At 41.5% G+C, this 26,773-nt stretch overlaps 1 protein-coding gene across 3 annotated transcripts in view; it reads left to right on the top strand.

Annotated features, from left to right (window-relative positions):
• Positions 1 to 26,773, top strand: part of EXT2 (exostosin glycosyltransferase 2) — a 197,159-nt gene that overhangs the window by 23,278 nt on the left and 147,108 nt on the right. For all 3 annotated transcript variants that reach the window (XM_073017126.1, XM_008000925.3, XM_008000909.3), the window contains exons 5-7: positions 6,903 to 7,098; positions 8,956 to 9,095; positions 12,192 to 12,285. In XM_073017126.1, coding sequence (XP_072873227.1) covers positions 6,903 to 7,098; positions 8,956 to 9,095; positions 12,192 to 12,285 — 430 coding nt within the window. The remainder of the gene's footprint in view (positions 1 to 6,902; positions 7,099 to 8,955; positions 9,096 to 12,191; positions 12,286 to 26,773) is intronic.

Raw genomic sequence — 26,773 nt, 5'->3', positions numbered from 1 at the left:
AGGCTCAGGAGATCCTCCTGCTTCAGCCTCCCAAGTAGCTAGGACTATAGGCACATGCCACCACGCCTGGCTAATCTTTTGTAGAGACAGGGTCTTGTGATATTGCCCAGGCTGTGTTCTTCTTTTTCAGAGTTTTTCTGACTATTCAAGGTCCCTTGCATTTTAATTAACTATTTTTGTTATAAGTAAATATAAATAAAAAAGTCTAAACTGTCTGTGCTTATACAACTACAAAACTGAAACAAATTTACAAATTAAATATAAGCACATCTACAAAACTAATACATTCAGATTAACATAATTTAATATGATAGCTGATGCTGTTTCTTTGAAATGGGATTGCATCTTTTAGGTGAATATGGAGTTAATTATGGGTTTGCTGGGTTTGATGTGTCTATACTGTTGTATGTTGGGTGACAATGTACTTTTTTTTTTTAACCATGTTTTCTGTTTGAACCATTAGAAGCTTCCCTTTAGATAGCATATTGTGACATCATTTATCTTCATATGGTGCGGATGCATGATTCATAATTTTTCCCAATGTTTTATTATGAAAATGTCCAAACAGATAGCAAAGTTTAAAAAATTTTATAGTGAACATCACGTATACCCACAGCCTAGATTCTATCTGTGTTTTACTCTACTGCTTTATGATTTAGGTTTTAAGCGTTTCTCTCATCTCATTAGCCCACTAAATACAAACTTGGAAGTTGAATATTTTTTAGTAGTATTCATCATTAAATACGAGCAAAACTATTCCCATACTAAGTTTTTGGATTATCATCAAAATGGAAATACACAAATAATTCTTACAGTGAATTCATGGACAGAAGAAACTGATATAATTCAGTGCCCTATTTCGAGGTTAGATTTTCATAAACTCAGAAAGGATGGTCTACATTAGCCCAGCTGGTACCCTCTGGGGCGGTACAAGTTTCTGTTATGTGCCTAGGATCTTAATTTGGCATATTTATGTAGCATGAGATAGAAATAACTGTAAGTAGAGAAAAGAGTTACTTCTCTGTTTGCTGCTTCTGTGAGCATTTACTTAAATCTGTTGTGTGATTTAAAAAGCTTTTATTCAGTTCTTTTCCTCCTAAAGTTGTTCTGGAAACTACTTAATTCAGTTGAGTTCAGTTCACTTCAAGTCAAACCTTTATTGAAGGCCTGTTTGGACCAAATATTGGGCTAGACTGCTGGCTGTCCTCAGGAGAAAGGGAATGATTTTGTTCCCCAGGGGACGTTTGGCTATATGTATATATGTATATACATTTTTGACTGCCATGACTGTGGGGATGTATGTCAGAGGGTCCTGAAGACCACTTCCAGTTACTATGATTTGCCAGGAGGGCTCCATGACTCAGCATGTAATTGAACTAATGTCTGTGACTTATTACAGCAAAAGGATGCACAGCACAGTCAGAGAGTTAGAAGGCGCATGGGGTGAATCTGGGGGAAACCAGGCACAAGCCTCCAAGCACCCTCTTCCAGTGGAGTGCACAGGATGTGCTCAGTTCCCTCAGCAGCAAGCTGTGACAACACTTGTGAAATGCTGTCAACCAAGGGAGCTCGTCAGAGACTTAGCACCCAGGGCCTTTCTTAGGAGCTGATTGCATAGACTGTCTCTGCCTGGCACGTGCCAAACTTCCGGACTCCCCGAAGGAAAGCATGTGTTCAGCATAAACCACACGTGTGTGCAGTTTGAACACAGGGAGCCACTCTTATCATTTCCAGGGATGATGGGAACCCTCTCCAAATCCAAGTTTCAAGATGACAGCCAAAAACCAAACTTATAAGCAAACCTTTCTAAGGAGAACACTCAGGCCTGCTGTGTTAATTCTTCTCTGCACAGGACAGGGTAGCCCCCAACAACAAGAAGTACTGAGTGCAAATGTCAGCAGCGCTGGGGTTGAGAAACCCTGGGTGAGGCAGAGAGTAACATGTGAGGACTGGTCTGCTAGGACTGCTCAGCTGCCTGTGGGCCTCTGTCTTAAGTGCCCTTTTCTTGAGACCACTTGAACCAAACTCTCTCTTTATTGTTTAATCCCTCTCATATAATCTAGCTCTCTTATATTGGTTTAGGACTCTTGATCCCTTTCAGATTTAATCCAGGGAAGAAAACTGAAAATAAAAGCTTTAGTGAAAATAAAACAAAGGGGAAAAACCACTCCAAACAGTAAAACTCATTTTCAGATAATTAGTTTCAGAGATTTAGATACATCAATATATAATTAGTTTCAGAGATTATATATTGGTGGTATTTTCCTAGTAATTTAGTGTCTCTAATTTTTATGTGTAACTCAGCCGGAATTAATATCTTTAACTGGATCCTTTGAAAAGGTGTTAGTTAGTTTCTAAAGTTCTGTGGTTCAATAACCCGATAGGAGTGTCCATTTTATCTTCAGGGTAGCACCGAAAGGTCAGTCTGCACCGAGCATGAACCTCCCTCTGCTGGCCGATTTCTGCAAATTGGCTTGGGCCGGTGCTGTCCATTTCGGTGCCAGCTTGCAGTCTGGCCATGCTCTTGTGGTGTTAACTTTTATATAAGAACATCTCCCACCACCACCCCTCCCTACCCCCGAAAACCCAGACAAAAAAAAATAAAAAAGTGAAGACAAGTTCAGACTCATCGTCCTGCCAGGGACTTGGGAGAAGGCAGGGTGGGCCACCTCATGGCAGTGTTTTGGGTTTGTTGGTCCTTGTGAGAGTTGCTGTTTAAGGGAATTCCCACATCTCTTGCAGGCTATACAGAATAGCAAGAGCTTTGCTTTTATTTTTGTTTTTGTTTTAAATCTCTGTCAGTATTTGTTCAATGGAAAGCGGATGATTGTTGCTAATGATAGCTGCTTCTCACAGCTGTTTTGGCCTCAGCTGGAATTCTTGTCATTTTCCTTCTAAAAGGAACGAAATTGGGAGTTTACAACTGTTACTATTGAGGGAGACTTCAAGTTCTCAGCATGGTTTTGCTTAAACTTAGATATCAGTGCTGCTAGGAGACATGAAAGCCATAGATAGTCATTTTAGCCTTTAAAAGAAAAACAAATCCACCTTAAAATGTAGTTGGCTTAAAACTAAAATGAGCGGCCGGGCGCGGTGGCTCAAGCCTGTAATCCCAGCACTTTGGGAGGCCGAGACGGGCGGATCACAAGGTCAGGAGATCGAGACCATCCTGGCTAACACGGTGAAACCCCGTCTCTACTAAAAAACACAAAAAACTAGCCAGGCGAGGTGGCGGACGCCTGTAGTCCCAGCTACTTGGGAGGCTGAGGTACGAGAATGGCGTAAACCCGGGAGGCGGAGCTTGCAGTGAGCTGAGATCTGGCCACTGCACTCCAGCCTTGGTAACAGAGCGAGACTCCGTCTCAAAAAAAAAAAAAAAAAAAACTAAAATGAGCATACTCCTTCAACCATCTGCCCTGTCAGGGACAGCCAGCATGCAAGCAGGGGACACATTTTTAGACTCGTTCACATCTACACATTTATGTTGAAAATGGAGTAGCAGTAGTGCGGGGATTCAGTGATCCTGGTAACTAATGTCTAAAATAGAACTCTATTTCTTATCAGTGAAAGCCAACCCAGAGTCTTTCTTCAGAGTTTCTTTGAGCACCACACATCAACATCTGTATTTATTTCTCTGTCTGTACAGACAGATGTCTATCTATTGTATTGAAAACCATGCATTCATCTCAGTATCTCCAGTTCCATCCAACACTGCAGGGGCATTCTGGTTTTCTCTCTTTCCATATTTGTAACTCCCTTCTCTGACTCCTAGAAATCTGGCTCCCATTATCCTCAATGTCTTTACTTATTTGATCAACCCTCTTATATTAATCAAACTTCTGTTGCCTCCCTGCCCCCACGCTGCACAGAGGCCTTCCCTACCCCTCCTCATCCCTGCTCAGACTCTGACGCCCCATGTTGTACTGTTCTGCACCCTCCCGGCATAGATGCCTTCCTCACACTTCTTGGGTTCTAGCGCTGGAGTGGTGCTACCATTACCACCATTCTCCCCACAATTTGGGCACCCTTCTCAGCCTGCCCGGGCTCTAACACTTTGTTCTGAGCTGCCCAGATGCCCTCCTAACCTCACTTGGTCTCCAGCATCCCCATAACCCTTACCCCAGTTCAGAAGCCTTCTTTTCCCTTCTGGGGCTCTGACATCCTGTGCCAGGCTACCTTACTACTCTTCTCTTAAGCAGAAGCTCCCACCCCACTAGGACTTGAACATTCCACATGCTCCTTCTTCCCCACCCGACCATGCAGAAATGTCCTCTGGGACTCCAACACTCTATGCCCTTCTGCCTGGACATCCTCTTCACCCCTCTTGGATGCCCACCTGTTTATTCTTTTTCTGGAGAGGGTAGAACACTAGTTTTGTGCTATCAGTTCTACTTAAAGAGAAAGGCTTCAGAAACATCCATGAGATCCTTCAAAGAACCAGGGTCTTATGGTTTCAAAAGACCTTTAAAGACCATTTAGCTCTTAACTTGAAGCATGAGTTTTCAGTAACTTTTTCCTGAAAAAGTTTCTGGTTTATACTGAAAAATCACCAACTCACAAGACAGTTTCATTTTTGAATAGCTTTAATTATTGAGGAAGTTTCCCTGCTTGTCTTGTGGGTATGACTATAAATTGTCCTCTAGTTTAAACAGGTAAGTTTGATTATAGAAATAATTTGAGCAAAAATGGTGTTTACTTTGAGATGAACTGCATGTGCTCCCTATATGTGATCTCGCCATCACTAAGTCATCTTCTGAAAATTAATACTTTTACAAAAGAAAAATTACTGAGGCTCAGGGCTGGGAGTAGAACTCAAAAACCTGTTTCAATGTCTACAAAGAATACTTTTGGCTATAAATATTCAACATATTGCTCAATAAATTGTAATTTAGGAGGAAATGGGCCAGGAAAAAGGAACCAGTCTGTACAGCTGATCCAAACCATCTCCCTGCTGGGTTGCTGCTATATATCTTTCTTATCTCCACTTACCCTCACCCTGGCCTCTGACTCTTGCCTACTTCGTGGAACAGCTCCATTAAGTAGAAGTTTCTGCAGTAAGTACATGGTCTACATTTGTGCTGTCAGGCAGCCCCCAGCCACATATGGCTGTTGAGCACTGGCAGTGGGCCTAGTGTGACTGACAAACTGAACTTTTAATTTTATTTACTTTTAACTAGTTTAATTTAAATGGCCTCAGGTGGCTAGTCGCTATTAGACAGTGAAGTTCTAGGGAGTCTGCTGGTTCCTTTTTTCCTTAATTGTGATATGGGAAGTGCCTTTTGCTCTTAGTTAAGCCAAAAAAAGATTTGATTCTGAGGATGTAAAAGCGGTCTGACTGTGGTGTAGGTTGCTCTTTTCTCTGGGTTTATTTGACTAGTCTGGCTGGGTAGGCGGGTGTTCACCTTCACTCATTGCTTTATGTGATTTGGACCTGAAGCTTAATCCTCTGTAAAAGAAGATGACCTTCTCAGTTAGGGTATAATTATTGAGTGAGATGCTCCCCAGCTAGAACTTCCAAACAAGTCTGAGTAACTAAGCGAAAGTAACAATTACCATTCTCTTTTCAAAGCCAAAAACAATTAAAAAAAAAAAAAAAAAAAAAGGATGGGTTCACAAACTCTAGGTTGCGTGGTGGCATTGCCTGTGAGAGATATGTAGTCCTAGTATTTTCCCTGGGCTGTACCAGTTTGAGCTGGATTTCACTGTGTGTTGCTTCTAGGCCTGATGAGTGTTTCATTTCTTCCTGGAACATGCTTTCTGTGATTTTTCTCTTTGACACTGATTCCTTGTGGTCCCTTGGCCTAAACAGATTGAGTATCCCTTATTCAAAATGCTCGGGACCGGAAGTGTTTTGGATTCCTGATTTTTTCAGATTTTGGAGCATTCGCATTATACTCTTGGTTGAGCATTCCAAATCCAGAAATCTAAACTGTTTCAATGAGTGTTTCTTTTGAGCGTCATGTTGGCATCCAGAAAGTTTTGGATTTTGGAGCATTTTGGATTTCAGGTTTACAGACTTGATATGCTCAACCCGTATAGCTTTTATGTTCTGCACTCTGTCTGTCTTGTGGGAGTCTTGTCTTCCAGGAGGGAATTACTTCCCATCTGGTCTCCCCAAAATCGTCCCCTTGACTTCAGGCTTACTAACTTTGTGTTCCCATTTCTGTCTCTTGTGAAGATCTGCATGGCACTAGACCCTTGGAGATCTTTCTTTCTCTGTTTTCTTTTACACATCTTTGCCATCCAGATGTTAAGACTGGAGATTCCAGGCTTTAATGAAGATCGTTTTTTCTACTTCTTGTTTTCAACTACCAATTCGGTCTCCCTCCCATTTATGTGGCCTTGATGATGGGGACTTTCCCTAGAGCCTCTCCATTGCACAGGGATGCTGTTCGACAGCCAGGAGGAGCCCTTTCCAGAGTCCTTCAGTTGCATGCCAGTGCTTCCCATCGAGCTTCCCTCTTCCCCCATTTGAAGAATGCAGCCAGCTTCCAGTGCCTTTTAGATCGGGGACTCAGATGTAACTAAGACAACACTTTGATGTGCCTTCCAAATAATCAGTTAGTTTCTCTCTTTCTACATATACACACACATATTTATAGCATGTGCTGTCAGCTTAACATATTATAAGCATTTCCTCACAATATCAAGAACTGTTCCCAAATAAGATTTGTTATGATTGCATAATATTTCAGTGTGTGAATGAATCATATCTTACCTTCTCACAATATATAATATGTTAAATATTTACTAATACTACAGAAGATAATTTTTTAAAAAAATCAGTGGATGTCAAGACTGGAAAGGAAACACTTAGTGCCGTAAGTTTAATATCAAAGTTTGTCTTACCTTGACTAACATACCAGCTGCAATTTTCCAATCACCTGTTTTTTCCCTTGTAGTCCACGGCGATACTTCCTCATGTCGTCTCAGGTGGGTCTCCATCCCGAGTACAGAGAAGACCTAGAAGCCCTCCAGGTCAAACACGGAGAGTCAGTGTTAGTACTTGATAAATGCACCAACCTCTCAGAGGGTGTCCTTTCTGTCCGTAAGCGCTGCCACAAGCACCAGGTCTTCGATTACCCACAGGTGCTACAGGTGAGTGTCATTCATTACCTCTCACAAGGCTCGGTAGAAGTTGCTTCCATGGGTTAAAATTGAGCCCAACAATCCTGAGTTGTTTTCCACATGCAACTAGAATTACCCAAGGGGAAGAAAACGTAGCATTGCTCTTTACTGGACACGTAGACCCTCAGGTACTTGGATGTCTGGTGTCTTGTGTTTGTGCAAAGCTGCTTGGCCTATAAGAGTTCATACTCCTTTCAGATATTCATTATACTTCAAAAACACAAATCTCATAGATTCACAGAGAAGCCACATGGACAAATCAGGCAAATGTATCTTGCTTTTACCCCTGTATTCATAAGGCAGTCCGGAGAAATTTTCTTCTTTGAGGTGGCAACTTGCATCCCTTGACCATACTGGCCTACAGAACCACAGTGAACTTTCCCCGGAGTGAAGGGGTTTGGGGGTTGTTTTTATCGTTTTGGTATTTGGTGTTCTTGCCACCTTTAGCATGTCCTGTCAGTAGCATGTCCTTTATTTACATAATGGGAATGGCTGTACTTCTATAACCATAGGGAAAGTGGTCCATTTGGGGATGTTTTATATGTAGGATATTTGACATTCCAATGGTATGGGGGCTAGGAAATGAGAAATTGAGCTTTGTTTACTTAAATATTTAAAATGGACACAGGTTAGTTAAAGAAGAAACATAAAGGAGCTGGTGTGATTTTTTTTTTTTTTTTTAATCTCCAGAGAGTTGCCCATACCGGGATTGTAAAAATACATTCAAAAAGTGCTGCACTCCCTCTGGAATGTCTGGCTGGTAACAGTGGTGATGAGGGCAGGAGTATTTATAGTAACCTTTGTCTAGACAGGAAGAATGGTTATCAGCACATGTGTCCACATCTGGATGCTGACTCTCGAGGTCAGGGGAGCTTTCCACCTGCACCTCCGGGCACCATGATGACTTCTCTTCCTCTCCTCTTGCTGCTTTTCTCATTTATCCCCAGAGGTGTTTGGAATATCGAATTCCTTTATTTCTTTTACTGAACTTTCCTTTTCTCCAGCTTTAAAGATTAGTGTTTTTAAAATTGTTGTTGTTTTTGTTTTGTTTTGTTTTTTAATCTTTTCCCCTCCTTAAGAGGCAAAAACTGGGAGAAACAGAATGTTAGATAGTTAGGGTCTCTGTATTTTGGTTTACCTATTGCAACTGTTTTTTTTGTGGTACATCTCTCCTTTTCCCAAGTATTCCCCACATTGAAGGGGTTTGAGGGAGTGAATGAGGAAGACATTTTTCATTAGATTTTTTTTTTTATAGAACATATCAGTCTTAACATCTTTTCAGAGGCATTGAATTCATGAAATGAATATCTTCTATATAAAAAGCACACTGTTAGATGCTATGGGGGGTAGAAAGATGAAAAGAGATTTGATACCTTCCCTATAGGGGGTCTTCTAGAGAGCCTGAAATTCCCAGACAAAATAATTCCATTATAAGGTAGGCTGAGGTAAGTACTGTAAGAGATGTCAGATAGTGTGCTGTGGTGTGTTTACATAGTACACTAGGGCCTAAAGAGACCCATTTGCAGAAAGTCACATTGTTAACTGTCTAGAGGAAGACTTTGACATTGACTTTGAACATTTTCAGAAGGCCAACAGTGGTGGCATTGAAGCAATACTGAAAAGTAGAAATATTAATACAAAACATTGCAGCTATTTAAACTTTTCAAGTTTTACAGGTGTGAGCTGTTGTCTTTTGGCATTTTTGTGTCAAGATGCCTCAGTATTGCTTGGCGTCAACCCTTGTAGAAACTTTGTGGTCTATAGGGATCAAAGTTAGTGGATCAGCAAAACTAGTTTGTAATCTCCTACCTCTTTGTGTTCCTGCAGGAGGCTACTTTCTGTGTGGTCCTTCGTGGAGCTCGGCTGGGCCAGGCAATGTTGAGCGATGTGTTACAAGCTGGCTGTGTCCCAGTTGTCATTGCAGACTCCTATATTTTGCCTTTCTCTGAAGTTCTTGACTGGAAGAGGTGGGTAGTACCTTCTGGTAAACTCTACACTAGTGGTTCTGCGTGTATTATAAATAAAATCCCCTCAGGTCATTGTAATGTATACCCTGGTTCAAGAACTACTACAGATAGTTTTTCTCTATTTTCCGTCAAGAGAGTTACATTGGCCTAGAGCAGTTCACAAACTGAGGCCAGTTTGCAGGCTGGCTGTTTTCGTAAGTCAAGTTTTATTGAAACACAGCCATGTCCCTTCCTTTATGTATAGTCTGGCTGCTGTTGTGTCACATTGGCGGAGTTGAGTAATTGCAACAGAAATTGGATGACATGCAGGGCTTAAAATATCACTATCTGGCCTTTTATCACAGGGGTCCCCAAATTCCGGACTGTGGCCTGTTTGGAGCCAGGCTGCACAGCAGGAGGTAACCAGCGGGCCACTGAGCATTACCACCTAAGCTTTGCTTCCTGTCAGATCAGTGGTGGCATTAAATTACCACAGGAGTGTGGACTGTGCTGTGAACTGTGCATACAAGGGATCTAGGTTGTGCTCTCCTTATGATAATTCAACTAATGCCTGATGATCGGCATGGAACCGTTTCATCCCCAAACGATTCCCTGCCAAACCCAGTCCATGGAAAAAATGTCTTCCACAAAACCGGTCCCTGGAGCCGAAAAGGTTGGGGAGTGTTGCTTTTCAGAAAATGGTTACCAACTGCTAGCCTAGACCAGTGTTCAACTCTGACTGCAGAGTAGACTCACCGGCGAACTTTTAAAAAAAAAAAAAAGCCTTGCCTAATTCTTGGGTGCTCTGATTGTTAAAGCTCCCAGGTAATTCTGGTTTGTAGTCAGAGTTGAGAACCACTGGTCTACAGTCTCTATCGATTTTGCATAATGTTGTAGCTGGTGGTGGAGGGCCTCCATGTAGGTGAAAGCTTAGGGACATTCCCAGTGTACAGATGGACCCAGTTCCATTCTACTGGGTATTCGCCATTTATATTACAATGAACAGAATAGCCCTCTATTCTCATGCTTCATTTTCCCAAGATTTTGCAGGTCGAAGGTTGTTGAAAATTAATTCCATTCATATCTATCTCTCAGTCTTTTTCTTGCCTCAAATGTTTACTGGTTTTTTCCTCTCCCAACTTTTTTGATATTTCTGTCCAAATCTGATCACCACAGTATTTGAACAACTTGAATAGCTCTAGTTCATTCATTCATTCATTCATTCATTCATTCATTCATCTCACATTGATTGGAAAGCCTCTTGTGAGTAACATAGAGTCTCTGTTTCCAAGGAGACTAGAATCTAGTGAGAGAAGATAAACTGGTGATAATGTTTTGTGGTAAATGTCAGAGCAGGTGTATACATAGGCGACCATGGAAACCTAAAAGAGAGGAGAGAGCCTAACTCAGCTTGAAAGAGGAGAGCAAGTAGTTATTCTTCATGTCTTAGAGAAGCGATGAGCCACTTCCAGCATTTATCTCTCAATGAAAGCATTCGTTAAGTACCTTTTATTTACTAAGTACTGTCTTAAGTATAGGGAGACAAAGACAATCAAGGCCAAACCTTTTCTCGGGGACACTCATGGTATAGTGGTAGAAGACAGAGGAGTAAATCAGCAGTTACCAAATCCTGTGATGAGACAGCTGTGACTGGATGGGATGCCAGGAGGAGGGGGAGACACACACCGTCATTGGCCGTGGCATTGGTGAGGGCTTCACAGAGGCGGTAGCTCTAAGCTGAGTCTGAAAGGATATTTCTATGAGAATCTAGATCTGCTTGGGTAGTGCTAATTATGGATTGAAAGTCAGAAGGCCTAGGTTGAGATAACCAGCTCTCTTACTGGCTGACTTTTTGATCGGAGCAAATGACTTAATCTTCTTTGAGTCTCAGTTCTCCCATCTGTATAGTGGAAATCATTTACTTACTTAACAAATGTTTATCAAGTGCTCACTGTGTGCAAGGCAGTAATATACCAGGTGCTGAGGATACGCTGGTGAGTGGAGCCTGGCACACTTTCTGTCCTAATGGAGTGGCCGAGTTTGCAGAAGTGAGGGTTAGAGTTTAATCTTTAATTTATACAAATGTGATTACAAACTCTGCTAAATGTAATGAAGGAAAAGTGATTGTGGAGTCCTCTCTTTCTCTTACCCACCACATCTCATCTGTTAGCAAATGCTGTGGGCTGTACCCTGTCATCCCCATCATCAGGTCTTCCCTCATCTGCATCTGTTGCCTGGCTTTTGCAGTGCTCCCCAGCTGTTCTCTCTGCTCCTGTTCTTGCTTTCCTGTAGTTTATTCTAACACTTTAGATGGAATGATCCTGTTAGAACATGATTAGGTTATATCATGCTTTTACCCAAAACCTTCTCATGACTTCCCATCTCAGAAAAAAAGCACAAGTCTTTCAGTGGTCTACAATACTCTTTGCTGTGACTCTATCTGTCCCATTTCTTCTTTCCTGGTATTATTCTCTACCTTATTTACTCTGCTCCAGCCACAATAGCCTCCTTGCTGTTCCTGGAACTTGGCTACCATGGTGCTTCTTCAGGGCTGTTTGCTTATTAGACTTTTTGCCTGGAATGCCGTTCCCCAGGCATTCTCCTGGCCTGCTTACTCTCTCGCCTTCCTTGTCTGATTAATTCACTGTTGGGTTAGCACATAATAGGGCTTCCATAAATATACACCAGATAAATGAATAGATTTGCATAGATAGCTAAAGGAGAAAAGTGTTTGTTAATTTAGAAAGGGAATAAAGAGTAGTGTACTAGGTGGGTGGGATTTCACATGCAAAGGCCCTATGGTAGGGCAGAGCATGGTGTGTTCAAGTGACTGAAAGAATACCAGTGTGGCTAGAGCACACTAGTGGAGTGGAGGCAGGATGAAAGATTAATGGAGTAGGGAGTGGGAGGTTAAAAAATGAAAGTGTAAGAGAACTCCTTTGAGAAGTTCAGCCAGTGAGGAAGGGAGGGGAAAGAGAGAATACTTACCGGAAGGGATGTGGGGCTGAAGGAGGTTTGGGGTGTTGTTTCTGCTTGTGAGGATGAAACAAGACTGTGTGTAGAAATGCTTTCTGTGAAGGGCTGTGTGTATGTAAACTGTTTTGCTGTTGTCTCCAGAGCATCTGTGGTTGTACCAGAAGAAAAGATGTCAGACATGTACAGTATTTTGCAGAGCATCCCCCAAAGACAGATTGAAGAAATGCAGAGACAGGTAAGAGGCCAAGTCCAAGCAGCCCTCTTGGGGATGTGACATGGGTGGTACTGACATGGTGGCCTTGACTGTTTGGACACAGAGGGACAGGAGCTGAATGCCTGAGTGGGGTTTAATTCCTCCACTAGATCAACTAACCGAACTTAAACGATAGGAAATTAGTGTTAGGCAAGCTGCGTCAAATAAGGTTTGAAATAATAACTCTCAGAGAACTCTGCCGAGGTAAGCCTACTGCAATTTTAGGGTCTTACCATAGCAGATGCAAAGCTGAAGCTCTTTGGAGGGTTTGTAGTCACAGCAGGTGATAGTCATATGACTAAGACCGCCATGGAAGCTAGACCATTTCAGGGTAATACTTCTGTGTAGCTATTGACCATGATACTATTGCTGCACAAACTAGCCAGGTTCCCAGTTCAGTCAATCTTTGTAATTAGGGAATCCTCCCCTCTCTTCTGGAACATTTGCCATTTTCCTGCCTCTCTTTCCAAATTTCTCTTCTGCCTTCTGACGCCCCATTCCCTGGGCTGCTCTCTGATTGTCTCATATTCCACTTGGTGTCTCCCTGAATCCTGCTTCCCTTTCTTTCTTCTGAAGGACATTTAATTGGCTTTAAATATCAAGCAAGGTGAAAAAGTTAAGAAGACTGTCCCAGAAATTTATTTTTTATTTTTTATTTTTTATTTTCTTTGAGACAGAGTCTCACTCTGTTGCCCAAGCTGGAGTGCAGTGGCCAGATCTCAGATCACTGCAAGCTCCGCCTCCCGGGTTTACGCCATTCTCCTGCCTCAGTCTCCCAAGTAGCTGGGACTACAGGTGCCCGCCACCTCGCCCGGCTAGTTTTTTGTTTTGTTTTTTTTTGTATTTTTTAGTAGAGACGGTTTCACCGTGTTAGCCAGGATGGTCTCAATCTCCTGACCTCGTGATCCACCCATCTCGGCCTCCCAAAGTGCTGGCATTACAGGCTTGAGCCACTGTGCCCGGCCCAGAAATTTTTAATGGACTTTTAAAAAGATTTAATCTTTGTCAAAATCACCTGTGTGGGAGAAGAGCCGGAAAAGAGGCTTGGCAGATTCTCAGCAGTAAGTGCGTAGCTGCCCCATGCAACCCCCTGCTGTTAGTTCGGCGCCCCCACCCTCAGGCAGAGAGCCTGCATTTGGCCTTGTCCCAGGAATGGGCCACAGGCTTCTGTCTGGATGCGGGCAGCGCATCTGCCTGGCTATGTGGGGAGGGGATCTGAGGTTCTGACTGTTTCTTAAAGTTTCAGTCTGTCCTCCTGCTTGAACCCTACTCTTCCCCTGACTTGGGGCTCTGCAGTGTGACTCAAGTTTTTCTTAGCTGATTTAGGAGGCCGCTGTCTTGAGTCTATAGCATCAGTTACCAGTTCTTCCTCTACTTTTCAGCTTCCACATTCTGATGCTGTTATCTTGTCTTTCATTTTCTTTATCTTAGGGTATGCATACCTTACTTTAGAAAATTCCTGTTGTCATTTTAGGGTTTTAGGAGAGAGAGGGGTCAGTGGATGTGTTCAGTCCACCCTCTTTATTATGACAGTGAACTTCTTATTAGACACAGACTGAGTCTGTAGGTTCTTACCTCAGATTGCCTGGCTTTGGTTTCAGCTCTGTGGGTTACAAACTCTGTACCCTTAGGTAAGGATCTGCCTTCTCTGGGCCTCAGTGACCTCATCTGTACAACATTTTGGCATTCTGGTTAGAACACAAATCACAGGTTAGTTTTAGCTTCCCTGCAGTTTCTTTATAACATCCTCATGTTCGTTTTAAGTTTCTGGGTTTCCCAGTTGTTATTTAACCACTGATTTCATCTAAGTTTCAGTGAATCAGAAAATCAGTCCAGAGATCTCTAGATTTTTTATCTAAATCTGTGGTTCCTAAAACTTGTGTAGAAGGAAATGCTCCTTGAGGAGTCATAATATTTGTGTGCTTTGTATTACCTTTTCCTTACCCCAAGAGGTCTCACTCTGTAGTCCAGGCTGGAGTGCAGTGGCATGATCTTGGCTCACTGCAACCTCTGCCGCCAGGGTTCTAGTGATTCTCCTGCCTCAGCCTCCTGAGTAGCTGGGACTACGGGCACATACCACCATGCCCAGCTAATTTTTGTACTTTTAGTAGAGACAGAATTTCACCGTGTTGACCAGGCTGGTCGAACTCCTGACCCCAAGTGATCTGCTCGCCTCAGCTTCCCAAAGTGCTGGGATTACAGGCGTGAGCCACCACACCTGGCCCACTTTATGTTACTTTTTATGGAATTTTGATTTATTAATAAAACTAAATAGAGAATTATATGCTAAAGCAGAGACTATTTTATACTAGAATCTAGTCTAGAAAGGTTAAGAAAAAACTGGGGAGGTTAAAATGCACAAATTTTATTCAGTTTCTTCTCTACCCCTCCACCCTGAAGCTGGGAAAGAGAATCATTTGGTTTTTGGAGCGGCGTCTACTGCCAGCTCATGGAGTACTGTTGCCCGTAGGAGGGTGGTATGGGAACTGCAGGTCTGAGATAAGCTTCGTCATGTTCAGCATTGGCTTGGAATCATAGAGCCGTTGAGATGGAATGAATGCCGGTCATTTAAAACAGTGTACTTTTGGGTTATTTGGGTCCAAAGAGACATACTTAGAGTCAGAAGACTTGGGTTGATCCCTGGCTCTGTCCCTTTGAATTGCATGACCATGATAAGTCCCCAAACTCCCTAGGCTTCCATTTCCTCATTTATGAAATGAAGGGGTTGGCTAAATAATCTCTCATATTCCATGTGGCTGTTAAAAAACTCTATGAAATGCTTGTCCCTACCAAGAATATTACTCTCCTTGACAACATTAATAATTTAGTGGTCATCTCTTCTCCCCTTGAACAGCTCTAGTCAGAAGGGCCACTTGCCTCCTCTGGTGGTGAACAGTCCACGACGCTAGCTTGAAAAGAAAGGTGGTCTTGGCACTTTCCCAGCTCCCTTTCTAACTCTCTGCTTTCTGACAGATTCTTTCCCTGTGCTGCTTTCGGACTGTCTAAGGCTCTCCACTGCGGCGCCTCACTAGTCCCACTCCTCTTTCTCTGAGTAATTCATGTTCCCAAAATGACCTCTTTTCTTCTCCCAACCCCACATTTCTAGGGAGGGCTGATCTCAATTAGATACGAGATTATCTGGTTAAAGTAATTTCCAGTTAGGTATGAAGGATGACTAGGTTTCTTCAACTACTACTAGATTCCAATAGCACCCCCTGCCACTCAAGTTGTGATCACCAAACAATGTCTCTAGATATTGCTTGCCACTTGTTCCCTTTGGGGTTGAGGATGGCGGGCAGTCAAAATTGCTTTGATTGAGAACTGCTGGTTCTTTATAGATAGTTAATGTCTCATCTCTCTAAAATTAGAGTTCTTTGGTTCTGTAACAAAATACACTGTTTCCAAAACATTCTTGTCATTTTGCTTTCTGTTTTTACCTTCCATTGATTTAACCTGACCTTGGCAGGCGTAATTTAAAAAATGGTAAAACACCTGATTCTGAAAAGTTCTTATACCTTAGTGAATTCTCTTTAGGGAGGTCAGAGGTGGGTCTTTTTGCAAGACAGGCATCAACTTTTAGGGGAAAGCCTATTGTATCAGTAGGTGATATCTTGGAGCCCCTAGATGCTGTGTCAGAATGAACTCAGGGTGAGGAACAGAGGATCCGATTTGCTTGCCTAGAAACTCTGAACTAGCTTTACGGAGCTGCATTGAACAGTTGTAGCCAGCAGAGGGCTCCATCCACTTTTAATTAACTCATTTTCCCTCTGAGTATTTAAATCTTTCCAAGAAATCCTAAATGCCATGAGCCACTCTGGTGTTTCACACTGACATCTTCCTGATAGCTGCTCTCTAGAGACCGTTTCTTTCAGATGAGGAAGAAATAGTGCTTAGCACAGGATTTTACTCTCCCTAGATGCAATAGAGCCAAACTTTCTGATCTGGCCCCAGAAATGTGGGGTAGGATCTCGGTGAGGAAGGTATTGGAGCAACATTTTGCAGCTTAGAGTTTAGAATCAGAAAGGCTATGATCTGACCGATGTCTACAGTGGTGGAAGTCCTTGTTGTGATGGGAATTTGTGTGTACCAAGGGAGAAAGTCATTCTGCCTGACAAAGAAAAGAAATTAAACTCCCCTCTTGACCTTAGATGTGATAGTAGCAGCCAAAAAGTTAACTACAAGGTTAGAGCCTAATGTAAGTAACAGCTATAGTTAGACTAAGACTTTTGAAAAAAAGTACAACCTGTGTCTCTGGTATCTATTCCTGAAGGTGACCAGTGAGCAGTGCTGCCGTACGTGGCATTGGACAGACTACTGGGGGCTTATAGGGCTTTTTGTGGGGAAGTTAAAATACAGTTCCTTAAGTCAGTAGAAGATAGTAGTTGTAACAGTATAAAGCTGACTTCTCAGTTGGTCTTTTATTGTCCTGTGAGCTAATGATTAACTAGTCAATTTATTGAATCCCTATTATTTTTTGCGGGGAGCGGGGAGAGATTATAGGAGATAAAAAAAATCCATGATCCACATTCACAAAGGACTAATAGTTGTGTTGGGGATATATGGGTATAAGCATAAAGAAAGTTGAGAAGAGGATGCCAATTTTTCTATGTACATTCAGGGTCTGAAATGGAAGAGAGAAAGTTGGGGCTAAAGCTGTCAGGATGAATTTATTAGAAATGTAGAATTTGAGGTAGGCCTTGAGATGAGAGTTCCATCAGCCATCTTTCTTATGTTGGAAGGCAGGCAGAAGTATGCAGCTAAATATTTTTCTGTAATCAAATGGAACATTCATATCCCCAGTCTCCCCTGAATCACAAAGAAAAAGTACACAATCTGGGGGCTCGGAAGGCTGGATAGACACTAGACTGTATCGTTAGAAATGTTTGTGTGGATAGGGAGGAAGGTGTAAATGGATCCCCAGTTTATCTGTTGAGTAGAATTTCCAAACATTCTTTTATTGGTCAGTGGCTCCACCAGCAGTGACCTCTAACCTCAGCCACACTAGGAGGTGGAAGTCAGGAGCCTGCCTTGCCTTTGAACTCTTCTTTGTACTCAATTGACTAGAAGCCTTTGAGGTGGCAGGAACATTCAGCATCTTCTTTTCTCTCTAGCCTTTAACACTTGGGGTACATTAAAATACCAGTTTCTTTTCAGTCTACTACACTGATCCATCTCAATGTGCCTTCATATTTTTCTATTAAGCATACCACATATTGGTGCTGCAGAGAAGTACTTGAAGATGTAGTGGGCTGATTAGGAAAAAGACAAAACACTTTTATTTAAGAAAATAAAACCTTTAGACTATAGTTGGGCCTAGTAGTGATCAACAAGAGAGTAGAAGAGGCCACAGAACAGTAAATGTGTGTGCATATACCAAAGTTCATGTACTTTGTAGGAGCGCCCCATGAAGGGTCTCTTATTTTATCCTACTTGCATACAATTTCAACGTATTTAATTATTTGGTTTCCATAGCCATAGTAGTTTGGAAGCCACACTTATAAAGTGAAGAAAGGCTACTAACAGTGAAAGTATCTGAGATGGGTTATCTGCCAATCTGGTATGAATAAAGAAGATGGAAACGCTTTTTTTTTTTTTGAGACAGAGGCTCGTTGTGTCACCCAGGCTGGGGTGCAGTGGCGCGATCTCAGCTCACTGCAACCTCTGCCTCCTGGTTTCAAGTGATTCTCGTGCCTCAGCCTCCCAAGAAGCTGGGATTACAGGCACGCGCCACCACACCAGGTAATTTTTGTATTTTTAGTAGAGATGGGGTTTTGCCATGTTAGCCAGGCTGGTCTCGATCTCCTGGCCTCAAGCAATCAGCCCTCCTTGGCCTCCCAAAGTGCTGGGATTGCAGGCATGAGCCACTGCACTGGGTGGAAAAGCTATTTTTAATAATAAAGAATTTTCAGCATGTTGAATGTAAGGACAGCCAGCTTTTCAGGTTTCACTATATCCTGGATATATCATTATAAGATGGCAGAATTCCTCAATTTAGAGAAGTACATCTTTATTTTCCATATTTTGAATTTCTGACATCCAAATAAGTCTTATCATCAATTTGAACATCAAACGTAGTTTCTGTTTCTTCCCACAAAAGTATTATTATTAATGGGGCATCTTAAAATTGAGGAAATATAGAAATTACTATTCATGGTGATGCCCCTGAATCTTTAAGCTAAGTTTAATTTCATTTAGCATATATGTTTTTAAGATATTGGATCTTGTATAATATATTTTATAAAGTTTTCTGTTTAAAATGTTTGTTTTATTTTTAAAAAGTGTTATTTGCTTAAAGGTGTAAACCCTCAGATGTCTAGAAACCTTAGCAACCCAGACTGATGTATTATCTGAGGGTTCCCTGTGCCGCTGGCCGGTCTGTTATGTCCATGACAGTTATATAGCTGTCTGTGTCCATTTCTCTCTCATTTCCCACCCGCAGCGTACACCAGTTTACAAAGCAGACTCAACAGAGTGGTAAGCTAGGCCATTAGAATAGTAATCTCAATTTTTTTTCTGTGAAGAAACTGAGGATAAAGAGACGTAAAGTAATCCTCCCAAGACCACACAACATGTGAGGGACAGACAAGCAGCACACTCTGTTCTGCTGCCTACAACTTCATTCAAACCACAGAGCTGTGTGGCCTGGATTGAGGGTAAAAATCAGGATGAGCTTCCCAACAATTCTAGCTAAGTGCTTATTGAATAGTCTTCCTTGAAAAAGTGGTTGCTTGAGACATTTAGGACTGGACACATCCCTGGAAATATATTATGAGGAATGTGGAAAAGGTTTCACTCTAATTTCCAGTATCAATATTATAATGTCTACCATTCTTATCCACCCTGCACCCCCACTGTGAAATTGAGGATTTTTAAAAATATACATAAACTGGACTCTTGGGGCTTTTTAAAAAATGCCAAATATTCCCTGCCCCTCCTTCTCCCCTCTGACATGCCACTTCAAGCTGTGTTTTGCAGTCTCTGCTTTTGTACTTGCCCTTAAACAGTTACTGGCTGCTTCCCTTAAACAGAGCACATTGACCTGATCCCTGGAGTTCTTCCTGTGAAATAGACAACCATGGTTCTGATACAAAGGGATGCTCTTTGGCCAGTGGGAGAGCCTTGGTGACGGGTGTAATCATTTTGTGGGATATTTTAAATTTCAGTTTTTTTTTTTTCAGTAGCACTCTATATTCTGTTTGAGTTTTCCTATGTATGTATATCCCTATTGTGAAGGAAAGTGGTCAATATGTGTTGTTTTAAAGCAGCATAAAATAAGGCCTCATTTAATTGGAATGCTTAAGGAAGATGATTTTTATGTGTTTAACTATTTTTTTCAACTTTGGTATTAAGAACCTTGTTGGAAAAAGACTTTTACCAAGTATCTGATGGTAAGCCAAGAAAAGCATTTTAATAGAACGGTCTCAGATTTACAATGCACTAGGGCCTGTAAATAAATTTTCCTGTCTTTAAGGTTTGGACTGATTTGCAGTTGTTTTGTATAGCTTCTGAGATCTAAATCCTCACAGTCCAGATGGAGAGACCATAAAGTTACTTTCCCTGGCAGCCTCGGTCTGTCTTGTCTGTGGGCAAATACAATTGAGTAGTATGTGGATCTTAGTCTGTATAGGTCGCTCGTCTTACTGTGATACCAGTTTTAATTGGTTTGGCGACTTTTCCAAGAGCAGCTTACCAAAGCATTCTTTACATTTAGGAGAATTGGGGTCCCTAATTTCATAATGCAAATCTAAATTCTCACAGTCTAGATGGAGAGACCATAAAGCTACTTTCCCTGGTAGCCTTGGTCTGTCTTGTCTTTAGGCAAATACAGTTGAGTAGTATGTGGAACTTAGACTGTGTAGAATAGTCACTCATCTAATTGTGATACCAGTTTTAATTGGTTTGGTGACTTTTCTAAGAGTAGCTCACCTAAGCATTCTTTAAATTTAGGAGAATTAGGGTCCTTAATTTCATAATGCAAATCAGTTAAATAAATGTGGATTAAGGACTTGCTTGCTTTGTTCCTAGTATTGTATTGGCATATTGAGGGAGACTTTTTAAAGGGTGAGCACAGATCTTGTCTTTAAGAAAAGCCCTCAGGTTGCTGGAAAGAGAACTTTCAGTAATACATAAATTATAAGGCCAGGAGTGCTATGTACTCAGTTTTGCTAAGGAGAGCCAGGAATGACCTCAAGATCAGAGTGGATCAGAAGGTGAAAGGAATCTTCACAACTGGGTAACCTCAGATAGGGAGGGCGAGCATCAGGGCACTGACTTCCACCAGGAGGTTCTGTGGAAAGACTAGTAGGTAAGAGGAGCATCTGGTGGCCCAGGCGTGGGAGGCAGGGGAGAGCTTTGAATACCAGCAACAAAGAACTTGGTTGAGAACTGAAGGTAAGGATGGTAACTAACAAGCGGAAAGTAATGAAAAGATTTGTGAGGCAAGGGGAAAGCAGTGAATATAATTGAAGAGATTTAGGAAAGAAATCAAAAAGCTGGAAGGGAGCTTAGAAATTATTCAACCCATTCCTTGTGTTTTACAAATGACAAGTAAGCCCTAGAGTTGGAGTAATCTTGAGAACGAATTGTTAGGCCCAGTCTGCAGCTGGAACCTAGGTCTCCTGACTCCCAGTCTGGTGATTTTTTTTTTTTTTTTTCATGGTGTACTGTAGTATTTTCCAAACTGAAGGTAATGATTCATTAGGAGATCATGAAATCAATTCAGTGGTTCACGACTGGCATTTTTTTTTTAATGAAATATCATAGGAAACTATTAGAGAGCTTTATACAAAGTAAGGGTAAATATTTCCTGTAACTTTTGTTCCAGTAGTGAGTTGTTGCAGAAAATGTATTTGTGTGTTTCTTACTGTGGGTCCCAGTCCAGAAAGTTTGAAGAATGTTGGTACTGGAAAGCCCTGTGGGCCTGTGAGTTGGAGAGACCTGAATTTGAATCCTGCCCTGCCGGGTGTGTACCAGTTTTGTAGCTTCTGTTTTTTTTATCTATAACCTGGAGCTGATAATAACATGGAGTAGTTGTATTGATTAAATGAGATCACTCAGAGCATGTAGATTCTGGCCCCCTGCTCTATGCTGGCAGTCAGCGTTTGAGTATTAGAAGGAGCCTCCAAGGAATGCAGAGTGGTCTTAAAGAACCACAGTAAGTTACAACTACGGATGTATTATGCATTTGCTTCTGGGCTTGGAAACTTGAAAGGGAATTTATTCCTGTGGTTTCTGGTGTACATTTTACATCTTGGCATGGAAGAGGTTCACTTCTCTCTCTTTTTTTTTTTTTTTTTTTTTTTGTGTGTGTGTATATGTGAGGATCAGAATGACATGTAGGGAGATAAAAATCAGTGACTCTTTAGCTGATCTTTTTTTTTTTTTAAATTCAGTGGCACATTTGGATAAAATATTATTGCTTTCTTTCCCCTTTCCAATGGAAAAAAAAAAAATGGTACTGAGCCTTTTCCCCCTTCTGTTCTTTTCTTTGTCTGATCATAAGTTTATCCATTTTTTAATTAAAAAACTTGTAGAGGAAAGTTAAAGTCAGAATAGATGTTTGAGTGGTAAACAGCTGAGGAGCTGCAGTCTACTGAGTATAAGCTAAAAATAAAGGACATTTTTATGTGAATTTAGGAGGACTGGTTACATACCTTTTAGAAATAGCTGTTCACATCCTGCCGAAAGGAGAATGAGTTCTGATATCTGATTTTCATGGTGCTCTCTGCCTCTTCACTTTTCCTCTTCTCCCCGTTTTGCTGCCTCTGCCTCCCTTCCCCCATTTCTTTCTAGCCAGCTCCATCCCATATTGGAAATCCCGCTGGAGAGGGGAGACGAACTTCATCCCCCGCATGATTTGGGCCAGGGGCTAAAGCACTGCCATAAATCTGCAGCTCATTTTAATGCCACGTTAAAACAGTGTGAGCGGCTGGTTTCCGTGGCCCCTGCCCTTTTCTTTATGGGCTTCTTTGGCTCTTCTTTATAAAGAGGCCCTGTGGAGTCATTTTAAAGTCCTTATCAGTTTGCTGACAGCTATATGGGCCTCTCTGCCGAGTCCAGGAGCTCAGGCAGGCGTGTGAAACTTCTGATATTAAAATTGAACAAAAGTGCCAGGCAGAAGGGATTGGGTGGTGGGTCAGTGATGCAGGGGTGAAAGACTAGTAAGATAATTAACCTTTGCAGGTCCGGAACCTCGCCGTTGGCCATTGGTAGGGGCAGGGCAGGAAGGGTTAGGCAAAAGAGGGTTTTCCAAGGGCTTTTATTTTTATCCCAAGCTTAGACATGCCATTCCACTGGCAGTTTGTGCTTTCATGCTTCAGCAAGTGAGTTGGGCAACTTGAAGGGTTAGGGTGGCCAGGTTTGCAATGAATTTTTTTTCCTAAAGGCAGTCTGACTGGCTGGACCTCTGCTCGCATGTCTTTGCCAGCTCCAGCCTGCTGTCTCTGCCTCCACAGCATCACTGTCATCAAATTGAAAGGGACTTTCATCAGTCTGCTTTGCTGACCCTTTTAGACCAGACTGTTAACCCTCAATAATCCTCCCGGAGAGTATCATGGAAACACCAGGCCCTCCATAAATGTCAGCCTGCGATGGTTGGCCCTTTGTACCCTCTCCGTTACAGAGAAGTGGACTAGAGGCTGCTCCTCCCTCTATCCTACTACTTTTCTTTCTTTCTTTGCTGGAAAACTGCAGCAGACAGCTGAGGGGAAGGAAAAACCATTACCTGGATCAAGGCCAGTGGTTTGATGGGAGCTTCAAAATCTTTGGCATCTCCTGCCCAGAATGTTTTTCCAGGCATTTTAAAAAGAGCATCCTTACTCTCCTTCTCCTTTAAACCTTCCAACTTTGACTTCCAAAGGGGGATGGATGGGTAGAATAAGCCCTCAGAATATACTTTATATCTTCCTGCTCTTCTTCTAAGTAAAGCTTTTAGGAAGAGGTCAGTAGTGATAAGCAAAATCCAATGGGCATATATATTTCTAACTACTCTGTACAGCTTGTTGGCACAAACATGTTGTTTTTCCTTTTTCAAGTGGACATGAGCAGTTTTGCAAGTGCGTTCAATTTAAAATAGTCATTTAACTTGAGGTTGAGGCAAAAGCAAGAATTTTTACAGTAAGTTAATCAAACATATATAACTGTTGATCTTGGATTTTCATTGAACAAATAATAAAATATACTGATTCATGATATTACTCGTGTAGCTCCTGTGGGGAAGAGTACAGTCATCCCTCAGTATCTGTGGGGGATTGGTTCCAGGACCTCCTGCAGATACCAGCATTCAAGAATGCTCAAGTCTCCGCTACAAAATGGCATAGTATTTGCATACGACCTATGTACATCCTCCCTTATACTTTACCCCTAGATTAATTATACTTTCTAATACAATGTAAATGCTATGCAGATAGTTATTATACTGTATTGTTTAGGGAATAAGTGAAAGGAAGAAAATTTTATATATGTTCAGTACAGGCACAGTTTTTTTTCTGAATGTTTTTGATCCGTGATTGATTAAATGCATGGATGTGGAACCACAGATACAGAACCACAAATACAAGGGACCAACTGTAATTGTACAAAAACCAAATGAGCAGCAAAACAAAACAAAATCCCCCAAACTCCAAAGTGGTAGAATAACTTTTCCATACTTTTCTGATGACTAAGTTGATAACGTCTAATTAGTTAAATTTAATTTAGGACAGTGAACTAGGTGTTATTGCTTATAATATACTTTTAACAAACTAAATACTTTTTAAGTATGTTGGAAGTTGTCAGTAAATTTATGATCATGAACAATCTTCATTACATAGCCTTTTGAAGGTGGTGGGTGAAATGGTCATACTTTGCTCTTTGGGCATTTGTTGGAGAATTGTCTCTAAAGTTAACCATTGGTTTAATTCCTTGTCATGAATCCCCAATATGGGATATTGCGTTAGGAAATAACCTGTCTAATAAAAGTGTTAAATGTGAATTTGCAGCCTATATAAGAATTCTCTGATTCCTTGGGGCTGGTTTCCCACAGGGTGGGACTATTTGACAAATATTTCTGAAAAATAATGATCATTACAGGAAGTGCAGTGCAGGTTTGTGAATTCATGCTATACCTACTTAGACAAATACCTAGGTTTACCATACAATAACTTGTAAATTATCAAGTGTCAGTATGTTTGGCAGAGAACTCAGTGTTTTCAAACCTTCAAGTAAGGGTTAAACTGATTAATAAAACAAGTCATTTTGTTTATTTGCCCGAATTTAGTATGTTGATGGCTAACATGCTACAAATATTGGCAACAACAGAAACATAGGATTTCTGTCTCTATTTATAAATATTAAAATAACTTATATACTTATGTGTATGGTGTCTCCTTAAGCATCGCAGAGGCTGAGAGAATTTGGAGTTGCCTAATTATTTTTGGCATGGCATAATTTATAGTTTTATAATAGCACAATTCATCTTATAATTCTGTGCTACTGTTCTTGGGAATGTCTAGACAACAGTCACATGTATTTATTTCATTATCTTCACTCAGAGTACAAAAGTAGCTCCATGTAAGCCATTTCTGGCAATATAGTTATTTTTCTACTGGTAACTTAAAGGCTAATTTGTTATATTTAAGTGGGTACTTACTGCCCATTTTGATAAGAACTTTAATAGTAGGAAAGCAGTTTGCTTGTTCTTTCAGATTCCAATACTTTCTTATGAAGAGGAACAAGTGGTTTCTTTCCAAATGTTTGAAGTCTATCTATACTGAAGTGTTTTTTTTTTTAAGTTTCAGGTTTATTTGATCAGGATTTAATGATCTTATATATGTATTATTTATATTTTAGAAAGACCTTTGAGTTTTTCCTTTGGTTTTAAGCTGCAGACTATGGTTGAGGGCAGCAGTGTGGTGTTTTGGCATTTGGTGGGAATGAGGAGGCCTAGAGGCCAGTGAGACACTGAAGGGTCTGAGTAACATGCTCATGACCGTGAAGCAGCGCATAGGGAGTATTAGACCCAGTCCTGCTCCCTTCAGCTTAGAATAACTCCAAATCATGATTGCCCCCGAATCTCTTTGCCTAGCAAGCGGTAAATGACTTCACATATGATATATCAGTAAGTATAATCTTTGGAAATACTCTTATTTATTTATTTACTTTAATTTTTTGAAATAGAGTCTTACTTTGTCGCCTAGGCTGGAGTGAAGTGGCGTGATCTTGGCTCACTGCAACCTCTGCCTCCCAGGTTCAAGCAATTCTCTGCCTCAGCCTTGCGAGTAGCTGGGATTACAGGTGTGCACCACCACACCTGGCTAATTTTTGTATTTTTAGTAGAGGTGGGGTTTCACTATGTTGACCAGGCTGGTCTTTAGCTCCTGACTTAAGGTGATCCTCCTGCCATGGCCTCCCAGAGTGCTGGGGTTACAGGCATGAGCCATCACACCTGGCCTTGGGAATACTTCTAGATTAGAGACTATGGAAGAGAAGGAGTTCAACTATCTAATCTCCTGTAGCAACTTTTAACTGTGAGATGAGCGAGGGATACAATTCCCCGGGGCAATTTTTAAACTTCACATAGCACACCTACTCCCATTTTTGTAGGCTTTCTGGGCTGGGGGCTTGGGACATGAATCTCTCTGGAGAGTCCCTGCCATAACCACAGTTACTCCTTCTCATAGGTGTTTGTCATTCTTCACGTGAGGAGGGGCAAGGAGAAAAAGTGAGAGCCACTGACATAGCAAGTGTAGCTCCCTCTTTTCAAGAGTCCCAATTTGGAGAACATACACAGGGGTCTTCCCTCAGAATCACCAGCAGAGCTTATCTCTATAACCCTTAATCAGAAGATGGGGCTTTCTACCAGCAAGCAGTTGATAGAGGACTCACGTGCCTCTGGTCAGGTGCAGCAGTGATACATGGTATTGGACCTACACGATTCTCAATGTCATTTTTCTGGGAATGTGTAGTCATAACAGTGGAAAGGGCTGCTGTGCCACCTGACTGCCGAGTTAGTATTCATGACCAAAAGGAAAACCTGCCAGAGAGTGTCTCCTTGGTGTTCTCCAGAATCGTTGCTATGTGGGAAAGAAAATAGAGTAGAGAACGTCCTGCTAACATGGCTGTCATGATAGCAGCATTGAGGATACGGTGAGCTTTTGATTTCTCCCCTCTTACTCCCTTCATGTGTTGTGTTTGTGTGTGTGTTTTAATGAAAAGGGACAGGTCTTTCAAGTGTGCCTGTTGGAGTGAGGCTTGTTTTAGATTTGCTTTCTCTAATCAAACAAACTTATGCTTTCTTTCTCCTGGTTTTAGCATGGCAAACATGGGAAATCTCAGCCCAGGCAGATTCCTTTATAGCTAGTTGACCCAAGTTGTACTCTTATTTATTTATTTTTGATGACACATCTTGATTAAAGGTTTCCAATCCACCTTTCAGCTCTTCATGGAACCAGCCAGGAGAGAGAGAATTGGTTAGCTGCTAATCACCAAATGA

This window comes from Chlorocebus sabaeus, chromosome 1 (assembly GCF_047675955.1).
Source record: "Chlorocebus sabaeus isolate Y175 chromosome 1, mChlSab1.0.hap1, whole genome shotgun sequence".
Lineage (NCBI taxonomy): Eukaryota > Metazoa > Chordata > Mammalia > Primates > Cercopithecidae > Chlorocebus > Chlorocebus sabaeus.
Note: the sequence above shows the minus strand (reverse complement) of the source record. Positions and strands in the feature narration are given on the sequence as shown.